General features: G+C 28.1%; 1 protein-coding gene across 7 annotated transcripts in view; it reads left to right on the top strand.

Annotated features, from left to right (window-relative positions):
- nAChRalpha4 (nicotinic acetylcholine receptor alpha4) overlaps positions 1 to 13,459 on the top strand; it is a 168,967-nt gene that overhangs the window by 61,223 nt on the left and 94,285 nt on the right. For all 7 annotated transcript variants that reach the window (XR_016190740.1, XR_016190738.1, XR_016190739.1 and 4 more), the window contains one exon: positions 3,254 to 3,363. Coding sequence is in view for 2 of the 7 variants with exons in the window: in XM_089222189.1 (XP_089078315.1) it covers positions 3,254 to 3,363 (110 nt within the window). In the remaining 5 variants the exon portion in view is untranslated. The remainder of the gene's footprint in view (positions 1 to 3,253; positions 3,364 to 13,459) is intronic.

Below are 13,459 nucleotides of genomic sequence, written 5' to 3'. Positions count from 1 at the left end.
ATAAACTTAAATAATAATAATAATTAATACATTTGGTAAAAATTTTTGGACTTTTACTAACACTAAGATTTACCAAATCTCGTTTGTAAAAGTCCGAACTATAAAAATCATTCGTGGTTTGACCAAACGATGTTGTGTATCCTATGTTTTACCAACAGTAGTCGGCGAAACCTAGGATTTACCGGTAAATCCTAGGTTTAACCGGTATTCGTACTTTTACCATAACATATATATATATATATATATATATATATATATATATATATATATATATATATATATATATATATATGAATTTTAGTTGTTATCCACATATCTATCTAATTATTGCATCCTTATATGTATATATATTATGTATTATAAATCATTATAATGCGCTTTATAGAAATCATGGATTGGACGTCATATTATCTACGATTTAATTACTGAATGTTTTAGAAAATTATAACAACTATACAAGGTTGTATTTAAATTCTTTAAAATTAGTGGAAATATATTGAGAATAATATAAATAATAAGAAGTTAGTTTAAACATTTTTTATAATGCAATAGTTTTAAAACATCGTGCACAATGATATTATAGATATTCATTTATACTTTATAGTAAGTAAGCTGAGGTTGTTCACAAATGGTATGTTATTAAAATTATTCTATAATTTGATGGTATAATAATAATCTTTATGGAACCTATGAGGATAATAATATGGGTTAGAATACGTCATTTGCTATATTAAGTAGGATAATACAATTGAAATTGAATCATAAATGTATTAATATATTACATGTACATACTATTTATGTAATCTATTTTCCATCAGAACCTAGTAGTAAATTATTATTATTATTATTTTTATAACACAATAACGCAAATAACATAATAATTTATGTTGTAGTCACCCAATTACTGTATAAGTCATATATTTCCTAACATCGTCATTCAGAACGGAGTTCGTTAAACCGAGGAAGGAAATATGACACTCACTCTATCATTACTTGAGAGTTTAAGCCATTCTCTGATGTATTTTACAACTTTTTATACCTAATTTTTTTTAAACCGTTAATAAATGTGTTTGTTTTTTTCCTGAAATTTTTAAAATTTTAACACAAAATTATTATGCATATCCTTTATAAATATATAAACTTATATTCGAGAACAACACACGTGGACATAAATTAATTACACTTGAAAAATAATTTACCGTTTATTAAAACATATCATAATATGATAATTAAGTATGGGAATACAATATCATAAGCTCATATAATATAATACATTTTAGTTCTCAACGTTAACTCAATTTTTTTTTTTTTTAAATAATGTTTTTAATTAAACGGTACTACGACGCATATTGTAATTTAACTATAGGAATAGTAATAATCGTAAATTCACTATAATATTCATCTTTTAACATATAGAAGACCCATATTCACTCATCAACTCTCATACCAAACCGCTGGGTCTAGAGACTTGAAATTTTGTACAGAGGTTCCTTAAGCAATAAAAGGACTAACTAAGAAAGGATTTTTCAAAATTCAACCTCTAAGGGGATAAAAGTGGTAATAAAAAATATCACCTAGTCGGAATCACTGGAGATATGAGTATACCTTAAAATTTAATTTAATTCACAGTTAATTCTATAGAATTGTGTCAATAAATTCATTTTATAATACGAAACCCCCCTAACACATTATTTTTCAAAATTCGACTCTTATAGGGGTTAAAGGGGTTATATAATATACAGAAGAACATTTTTAGTTTGATCGGTTAGTCTCTGGAACTATTTAACTGGTTTTAACATTTTTTACCATCAGAAAGCTACACAATCCCAAGAATCTATAGAATATATTATATTTTGATAAGTTGTTGCTTTTAATTTTTTTTATTGCAAATTTGTGATTTTTTATAGAAAAAATAATAACATAAATCATATTTTTGTGTATTATATGGTTTCTATTGATTATATAATTTAGTATGGAAGAATAAGAAATTAGCAAATTAGCAATTTGTTGATAAGTAGCAATTTTTTTTTTAAATATGATACAATATTATAATTGAACATACTTTTAGTCCTGTATTTTAAATGACTATTACAATCTTTTATGGAGATTAAGATAGGGTAAATCCACGGGAAGTTTTGATCATGATTAACCGGATATAAATGACGAGTTCACCAAAAATGTTGAATTGTATAGGTAGAGTCAGTATTTTTAACGGGCAACCAAGTGTATGGGGATCAGCTAGTTTCCAACGATATTATGTATAATAGTATATTTTATATTTAAAGCAAAACGGGTTATTATAAAATAAGTAGAAATAAACAATTTTAAAACTAGATTTACGGATTTCGATGGTATATACAACGATTTGTATATATATTTTTTTTTTATCGTTATGTCTACATATAATGAAAAAAAAAAAATAACAATCATGCAACAACGCAATAAAATTGTTCAAATCTGTGCGCAAGTGTTTTTATATTTTTTTGTTTGATATCAATGTAAATTTAATATTGTGTTGTAGGCCGTAGCGTGTAATGAGTTTTTGTATGTTATAATCAGGAATGTTGCATAAAGTATATAATATTTCGTTCTATGACTTTGCGTTTAGTTAGTGTATATACATTTATATTTAAAATAGCAATAATTAATGATCATACAATATCACAATCGTTTCTGTACGCGTGCATCGCAGAAACTAATATACCAATAAATGACATAAGCGTGTTCTTGTTATGAGATTATTTTGTTCAGAAATAGCTATTAATTCAGTTATACCTGCAGTATAGTGTTTAATCCTTTTGTCCGATCGTTTATACATAATGGTGATAACTACAACAATAATTAGGATAAACCTCGCGGTATAATCATAATAATCCGGAAATTAATTCGTTCACCGAAACTGCGCTCGTCATGGACTCGTTTAGATGGGTGCAGAAAATGTATATATTATATAGATACATCGGACATGTGTGCTATAGATACAATAAAATAAATTATAATTTTAATAATATGTTAATTGTATGATAGTATAAGCATGTTTTTTTTTTTACATTTTAAGATCATAATATCATAAAAGGTGTTTATTTCATGGTTATTTTAATGGATTGTTGCAAAATATTATTAGTCATTTTGTTTTTTTTTTTAGCGCATAAAAATCCTGACTTCAATATTATCACAATGATCTCGAGTACAATATTATTAATTCTCGATTAATTACAATTATATACAATTCGCATGTTTGGTTGTGTTGCAGGCGTGGAATGACTACAAATTGCAATGGGACCCTAAGGAGTATGGCGGCGTGCAAATGCTTCACGTGCCTTCCGATCACATTTGGCGGCCGGATATCGTGCTCTACAACAAGTGAGCGTGTTTAAAGTATTTCGAACGGGCGCGCGTTCACCCCACTGAATATTTGGCCCCTCATCGTTCAAACTTAATAATATCAATAATAATAATAATGCAATTATTATGAGTCGTTCTTTTTGCGACCACACACACATAATCTAAATGACGTATTATATGATGCAGTACGCGTACAACTCATGTTCACGTGACCGATCACTAGTGACTAGCATTCTTATGCAGCGCGTAATATGTACATCCATATATTATATTGTATATATCATATATATATAATTATATCATCATGTGTAATATGTTTACTAACACTACGACACAATAATTCATATACATATGTATGTATGTTTGTATATATACAATTCGATTAGTTTATACAACTAATATATTATGACTACTGCTGCGGCTGCTATCACTATTATACTACCTGTACAACTACTACTGCAATAAGTACTACTACTACCGCTGCTAATGCTGCGGTTGCGGTCAAATATATTGCCAATCTGCGTAGTGAGGATGCCATACAATTATTATATAATTTAAACAAAACGATATTAATATATTTTATACTGCACATCGTGTAGGTACACAACGAATCGTGTGTAATAGAAGAACGAAAAGAAACGTGTTTGTTTGTTTTGTTTTTTTGTTTTTTGTTTTGTTTTTTGGTGGAATTTTGTTATTCCCGTCAACCCAGCCGTCAGTGTTGATGATCACAATGCATGTGGCGTACATAGTCCCCCGAGGACGACAAACGGAATGCGTACCATGAAAACATTAGAGTATAATATCATTGTGTTATTATCATACACTGTATGTTATTATACCTATATTATATATTAGCAGCAGCAGGTGCAATTGAATAATTATAGGTACCGCTTATATACTTGTTTGATAGGTAGGCTGTAAAAAACTATGGAAATAATATCAATAATTATTACGCGTACGAATTTTCTCCACCGCTGCCACACATTTGTCTGTATCAGCTCTATCTCTATGCAATATTGATGCGTATCCCTCGATAAGGTTAAATTCATTATACCCGTATATATAATATAAACGTTAAACTAAGTGGAAATTGTAATTGTCAGCAATAATATTATTGACATGGACTGTCTTAAAAGCGGATATCGCCACCCAATATAAAAAGGTACGATGCAGATCGGAATTCTAATAATCGAGTATTATTTTATTTAGTGTAGTTTGGATATTTAAACTTAACCTATGATAATAATAATAATATTATACATATTTAAAAAAAGCCCATGTACTCCATTAAATTCATATTATAGAAGTTCGTGTTTCGTGTGTTACATTATGCCTATGCTTGTAATACTGTTTAGGATAATAGACGATGAAATTCAATCGGCTTGAAAACTACTTTTTTTATAGCTACTCATAATAATAATATAGTCGAATGAAATATTGATAGACTAGCATTGTGTATAAACACTATATATATAGTTTTATGCTCTGTAAATGTTGGATCCGTGAATAATATTCTTTTGAAATACCTCTTGTTTCATTTTTACCTCAAATAACCATATATTATTCGTTTTTACATATTATCATGTTTGAAAAGAATATAAGATTTTTAAAACATCGATCGTCTTAATATTTCTTGAGTTCTTTATAGTTTCAATACAGTTTAATATGTAATATAATTACATATATGTATAACTTGGTTTTTTTTTTTTTTAATTTTATTTTATAACAAGACATTCCTAGCCTATAAGGCTATCTACATCTATGGATAAATAACATAATTTTTTTTTTTGACTAATTTTAACATGATATAAGTATTTACAATTACAATTAAGAGCGATAATTACAGTAGTGACTAGTTATTTAATAGCATTATCGAATAAGATCGTGCGGGCGACCACGTTTTAGTCGTCTTTGAGGTGGTGGACGTATCACGTATGTGTAAGTTGAAGTTTATTGAGCCAATAACTTGGTTTAAAATAGATTTATAAATTAGTTAGAAAATAGTCAATGATATAATAATATTATGTTTATTTATAGTTAAATTGGAAATTTTATCATAGCAATTAAATGACACTTTTGTTGTACACGTACCGGGTATTTATTTTATGATAATAATATTATAAATGGACATTATTGTTCAACGTACTTAATACGTACTATATACATCAATGGACCTACGCTTTCGGGTTTCGTATTAAACCGATATAATTATATTATATACAATATTGAGCCACTAATAATTGACGTTGGTAGATGACCTTTGCGGCTACACATGGTCACGCGGGATTTTAGGATCGTTGACAAATTTCAATAATTAATTTCCCATGGGTATTGGCATAATACCTGATAGGCGATAACCATCGACCTACATTTACAAATAACTATTATTCAAAAAATACAATACGCCATTGACTACCAGTACACTATATTATATATATATGGTTATGCACTAAATGTCTAAATCACAAAGAAATAAAAACATTTCAAGACTCGCAGTATGTTCATGATGATAGCAGTCCCATAAATTACAAATTACTATGATGAATGACAGAATTTCGAGTAGTAATTGTGCGAGGAAAGTAAAAGTTAAACACTATACATAAATATATAATACATTAAGCATTTTAATTATGTTTAATTTTAAGTCCATTTTACGAGATAGGTAATTTAATTAATTGCGTTGTATAATACAATTATTTAAAGAGATTTATCCTAAATTGTACCAGCTGAGGTAAGACACTTTTCCCAAGGAGAAAAAAGAAATAGGAATATAAACAGCACATAACAGCTGACCATCTTCCTTAACAACTCATAAATTGACAAGTTATTGTAAGCCACGCGTATACGTCATGCATGCATATGTTAAAGCATAATAAATAATACATATTATGTAAAAAACTAATGTAAGTAAAATGTGAACAAATTAATTAACCATGTATAATGAGGCTTAAAAAAAATAATAAATAAATAAAATTACAAATCACAACACCAACGAGATAAATTATAATCTTAAGCATGGACGCTTTGTTAGATTAAACCTCCAGATATTCTTCTTCACCAATATTGTTCAAGAATCAAGAGGCAAGGCACTTATTTTTATGAAGTTTATTGTTTACGCTTACTTTGTTTTACTTTTAAGAGTGCCCAGTGAAAAATCACACGCAATACAATTTACCAAACGAACTGACCACTCAAACAGACCATACCAAGAAATAACAATTGTTCGGATGAAAACGTTATTGTATTGAACACGCAACTTTAGATGTTTCCAATAGCAATTATTATTGTTATTCCTATAAAAAGCCATTTTGTAAAGTTTCCAAAATCTCCAATTATTTTTATCAACCGATGTAACATTGAATATTTGAATGAGTTTTTTTCTGAATGCAAAATTCGATAATAGATATTAAATAAATAGCGATGTTTGATAGAAGAAAAAAAGTGATCCGTTATATTAAAGCTGGTATAATGATGGCAACAATTGTGTCATCATCGATATAACTGACAATTATTATTGTACATAAATCGTAGTACTATACACAGTTCTGTCCACTGAACATTTTCTAAAAATAAAACTAAATGAAAACATATTTTTTCGATTTGTTGAAAATGTATGGTTTCAAAAATGCCGGTCCCGAAAAAGATTTACGATACGCACATAATATTTCAGTTATGACACAACGGAAGATCCAAGGATGAGGATTGTTATAAATTCTAATACAAGTAACATAATGATATATCTAACGATATCAACAACCATCGCCCCCGTTCGAAAAAAAAGCACGTATTTTATTCCGGACTTTTATACCATGGTATATAACGTCGACGCGTAGCAAATAGTGCGTGCCGAGTTCCGCACCGGAAAATTTGAAAACGGTGTAGGTATATATATACCTACTCCATAGTATTATACAGGGTGATGAAAAATGCTCATCGCTCATTTTTCAACGATAAACAATTTATTAAAATTATTAGAATTTTTAAATATTTTTAAATTCTTGAGATTTTTTGTACTACAAAAGAGTCATTTGTTATTGTTTCGACTTAAATGCATGTAAATACAGCATACAAGGTGGTTTACTGAGCATTTTTAAAAATATACGTCTTAAAGACCAGAATATTTTCAAATTCTTGAGATTTATTCTACTTATGTCCTATTATCCTATGGAAATACAAACTTCTGTTTTCCGAATAAATACTTCCCAGTTAGGTATACAGCAAGTTAATTATTTAGTATATATATTTGTTTACAATGTTTATCTAGGTATTTAATTCATATTTTGAACGAGTAGTTTTTCAGTCATCAACATTTTTATAAAAATGAAAATAGTCCTTAAAAATGATTTTAAAAAAATATGAAATAATTTTAATATTGCGAAACTCGTATTTATAGTATTTTGACAATTTTTAAAAATTATAAAATATGTTGATTGTTTACTTATGAATTGCTAAAATTTTCAAATCACCTTAGCCTAAATCTTTCAAAACCAAGGTCTTGGACCTATTATTCTTATTACACAAACAGAGTTAGATGATTCAAAAACTACTCGTTTCAATTTTTATTTTGATACATTCACAGTTTCAATAAATTTATCTGCTAATTAATATACCATAGAAAAATTATGTTCTCATTTGCAACACCAAATTTTGTGTGTTCACGAGACACTCCTTAGGTAGTATACCTACGTACAACAAATTTCAAGAATTTACTAATAATGATTTGGCTTTCAAGTCGTATATATTTGAAAAATAAAAAACCATATTGAGAATGCTCGGTGAATCACTCTGTATACTATATTTTAGGTTTTATCTACGAGTTGAAGTCGAGACGATAACGAAAAACCGCCTACACACGGTTTGGCCTGGTGGATATGTACGGTCGTAAATATTAATTTCGCTTTTTCGTATATACATGCGTATATATACTTCTACATATTATATAACTACGCGTATCATATGTATAATATGTTACATAGTACCTCTTGTGCATAAATAAATAAATAAACATATATATGCACACGTTCGTGTATATATCACGCGTAATAATATATATGGAGTATTATATATCATTATAAAGTATCTTTTCAGAGTCGAGGGATGGCGCCGTTTGGTTCTAGGCCAATTTAACGCAGGCACACGTAATATTATATTATTATTATAACTATTATTATATTAGGTTATATTTACCGGCGCAACATTATTGTTTGGCTTTTGATAGAATAGATGTTGGCTAAGAGTCTAAAAGTCGTCCTTAACTCCGTTTGAGTGCGTATTCATGAACATTGAACATATTATTAATAATATATTATCAGACCGTGAACATTTTTATAATTACCTATTATTGTCGTTATTGTACGCTTGAATCATCAGTTTCGCCGCTGAGTGTTGTATGTCGTCACGTAATACAACTAATAAAAATAATAATAATACAAAGATACAATCCGGCCATTATTTGAACAAAGTATAAATAATATCGCAGGGATCGCTCGTGTTATGTTCGAGCTGGTTACTAAACCCGCTTTTATATTATAATATAATAATTCGTAGGATATTCCTATTATAGACGGGACGTGATCATGTTACACTGCGTACCTATATTCTTTTGTGTGCGATCCGATCTTCTAATAATTTATGTCCGTATTCGGCACGAGTAACCTCCCGTTTTATAACAGCATGTAGGAACGCACGTAATTTCCCTGACGTTGATATTATTATTTCTCGTTTATTCAACGAACGAGCGGCGTTTTTCACCCAACGCCATTTAAATCTCGAGAAAAAAATTACCTAAGCCTATTATAGCTCATAACGTTTTATTTCAGACGACCCGGCTTTTACTTTTCCTCGCGTTGGTTTCCAAACCGTTTTATTCGCACGGATCACTCCGTTAATGTATAATTACGTGAGGTGAAAATATGAGGTACTTAGGGCAATCCGATAAAGCTGTTGACAAATTATTTTGTAACGTTTTAGCAAGACGGAAATTTAAATATTATGATTTATGGTTTCAACATAAACTTTGCAGCACAAGAGAAGTTTAAGCTATTATGCAGATAAAGCTGACGGATTATTTACACACTTAATAAGTTTTAAGATGTTATCACTCAATCTTCTTTATGATAAATAAACACCAAACAGGAAAACTGATTAGGTAAAAAGAATTTTTTATTAAATCATACAAAATAATATTAATACGGATGACTGGTTAACCACACAGAAGATAAACAACCAAGTCCCCATTAATATTTCATTAGGTATAGCAGAGGATTCGAGTACAAATATTTCCAATATACAAACAACACTAATGCTTGTTAGTTTCTGAACTTGGTGAACTTTTTTAAATCTGTTTGATTTTATTTATTGTTTTGATTTACCTAATTCATTTACGCAAAGATTCTGACTGGATTTTTCGGTAACACCTATTAACTGGCCTAATAATATAATATTAAAGACTAATAGACTATCAAATTGACAGACTACATATCATAAACAGTGCACTGTGAAATTATAACTACCAAAAGTACCTTCATAAAATCCAAAACTATAGAATCTACACAAAAGATTATTTTATTTTAATTTATTAAAAATGTTTAAATTATTAAATTACTTGAATAAAAAAAAAATAAAAAATAAAAATATGTTTGATGTATATCTTAGGGTTTACCTATGGTTTTTGTTGTGAGTAAACTATCACCAATTTTAAGGTAAACATTTTGAATGTGTGCATTTAGTTGCACAATTGCACCGATCGGGGACATATCTTGCTTCATTAATGAATGAATTCATTCCAATTAAGATTAGTGATGAGTATTATTGGTATTAAATCCAAATGCAATGACAAATTACCTTACTATTCAAGAATAAATCTTATTATTTATGATATATTAGGTTTCCTTATGTTTACATTTTAGTATGTTAAATAATAAAAATATCGAATAAATATATAGAAATAATAAAATATTAAAACTGAAATAATTAGAATGGTACAAAAAAGTGGCGTCTTTGAACAATTACTTATAAATAATTTTGGGCGATATCCGTCTGTGTATAAATCTAGAACTTAATAGTGCACATTAACTTTTAAAACCTGCGATAAGTGACTCCATTGTAAGACTCGTTTGCGTACAAAAACTATACCAAAAGTCTACCAAAATTGAAGAAAAATAAATTTATCTAAATATCTATTAAATTTTATAAATCTCAACGTGTCATTTTATTTTGAGTCATAATTTGATTTATGTTTTAAAGAATTGTTTTACATAATGAATATTTATCGAAATGTTAAAGCCAAATCGTATAATTATTATATACTGAAAGTTACAGTATTAATCCAAATTGGTAATGAGATTAAATAATTGAACATAAGTGAGTCATCAAGGTGTTTACGTCAAATGTTTATTTATATTCACTGGTTTTTACGTTTTTCATTGTACCTATGTAAAAGATTTGTCAGTTTTTAGTAACAATTAATATTACCAATTATCCATACTTACAATTAATATATACGAGTACACTAGCAATAGGAATACCAAACAATAAATGCTTCTTAAAAGTTAGTAATTACTTTTTCTTTACATTTTTTTTTTTTTTTATTTGCAATGTTAATAAATTATTAAAAAAACATTGCGTTTCCTTATCAATGGGTATTTTACCAGAAAATACACACTATAAAAATAAATATAACATGTTATATTATCTTGCATTTGCAGACAGTGCTCGTACTGCTATCACTATTTTAAATCATATTGTAATTTAGAAGTTTATTTTAATCTCAGAACATATTTTTATCATCAACTAGGTAGTGATAATTTTCGTTACCTACGCTAAGCGAAATTTCTAATTGTTTAGTTGGCTATAATATTTCATCACCACATTGCGTGTACAATTTACGGACTACTGTACTAACGTTATGTTAATTACTATAAATAAAGTAGTGTCGCTACTCCCGACAACTAGTTTGAACATCTTCACGCGCAAAATAATTATATTATTATCATAATATACAACATAAAACACAGACACAGTTTAATCTCAGATGAATGTATCAACCCCAAATGTTTTTCATTCATCGCAATAATAGTATAATAGTAAATATATAAAACAGTATTATTTGAAAGAATCATTGTAAAAGTTTCACACCGTTTATTGTTATTAATTAAGTTCGCTTTGGCGGTGGCAATCACAGACACAATATTGTGCTGGATAAAAATTCAATTCTATCGGCTTGTCCCGTGGCTACAGTTTTTTTGGCCACGGCATTTCCGTTTTGTTTTGATCGCCACGAAAATAAATTGCTCCACTTTTGCCGCAAATATCTTATGTCACTTTATTATTATTATTATCTTTGCGGATGTGACGTCCATTAACCAAACAGACGGTTTTGTAATGAAATAAGAAGGGACAAAAATAAAAATAAAAACACCAATTCAATACCATACCCTACTATCTCCGAATAGCTCGTTCCAAAACGATGATAATAATAATAATGGATATAATAAAATGACCCCCCGGATATAAGGGCCGTGCGCGCTACACTATGAGGACTACGTGACTGTGTCACGTCCGCGTAAAAAAAAAAAATGTTTTTCCGGGATGATATAAAATATAAAAATATGAAACTATCGATGACGCTGAAATTAGTCCCTAGCGTACTTATATAAGGATTAATTTTATCAAAAATATTTTTTTCCTGTCTAGCATGTTGCGAAATCGGTCCTCGGAGAACCAACGCTTATGAAACAAAGCTAAGACGTTAAAACCCAATATAGATTATATCGAAAATATTGTGGTACAGATTTTCTAGTGGATGTTTGGAGCACTATTATTCATTCAATTTTTCCAAATATTAAGTAATACTGGGGAGTAATACATTCGTCATATTAGTTATTTCAGAAGTATTTATATTTGTAAACATAAACAAATCCACGTAAACGTTACAGAAAATATTAAGCTTTAATCAAAATATTTAGTATAATCGCATAACATGTATATGTATTCGAAGCATTCAAGAAATTAAATTACTTACCATAATATTAAACATTTAAAAAATTATTAATTATAATATATAACAGATCACAAACACTAATCGTTGGCTAAACAATAATTTAGTTGTTTATAATGAAGAATCAAGAATTGGTGTACGTTAATTTAATTATGCGTAGTTTTTTAGATTTTATAATTAATTATATCATGATATATAATGTACATCTAAATATATAAATAAAATCAACTTATTTATAGTGATAACAACTTACCAGCTGGGAATAAGTGTTTTACTAAAACGCTTAAAACACCTAGGGTTGAGAGTATAGTAAAAATACAATCTGTATGTTTTTCCTAAATAGTATTCCTTTAACAAAAGTCACCATTGTTTTTAGATTGGACATTTCTTAAATAGCTACCTAGTACTTACTTCTTATTTATTGATATGCTTTTTTTTTGTCTTCTTTAAAATAATAATATATTTGGATGAAATCCAAGTCAAAGGTTTTTTTTACTCATGAAATCTTTTTATAAATATGAAAACAATAGGATTTATATTATAAAAATAATTGTATAGACAGGGATTGGTAATAATTATTTCAAAACATCAATTAATCATTAAATTGTTTAAATTTGAACTTTGGAATAATATTTAATTTTTGTTTGATATTTCTGGTAATTTAATTCAAATATAATTTCAGCACGGTTTTTAAAGATGATCTCCATCATATGGAAATAAACTGGCATATCGGTTTTCAGTAAAATAGATATATTATTAGAAAACAAGAAGAAATAGTTTCGAGCAAGGTTCTGTTTATGGAAAACTTGGGATATATTATTAGCCGTCGTTTAAGTTTTTTTTTTATTTCATATTATTATAGGGTGATTTCAGAACATGGCCAATTATTGTACTAATCAATGAATAATTTTTATTTAGTAGTTTATGCGATAAACTGTCTATAAAATGTTATGTAAACAAATATAAAATAGTATAATATTGCTAAGTAAATAAAATAAACGCTACGTACCTGCATATAATAGTGACATAATATAATAATTTATTCCGTATTGGGACCTGATTCACAATGTTAAAACATTAAATAATAATAATAATATGTGTTCAATGTTTTGC

Source organism: Diuraphis noxia, unplaced genomic scaffold, assembly GCF_037042655.1.
Source record: "Diuraphis noxia isolate RWA-SAM2 unplaced genomic scaffold, SU_Dnox_SAM2 contig0003, whole genome shotgun sequence".
NCBI lineage: Eukaryota > Metazoa > Arthropoda > Insecta > Hemiptera > Aphididae > Diuraphis > Diuraphis noxia.
The sequence above is the reverse complement of the archived record's forward strand: the minus strand, read 5'-3'. Positions and strand labels throughout refer to the sequence as shown.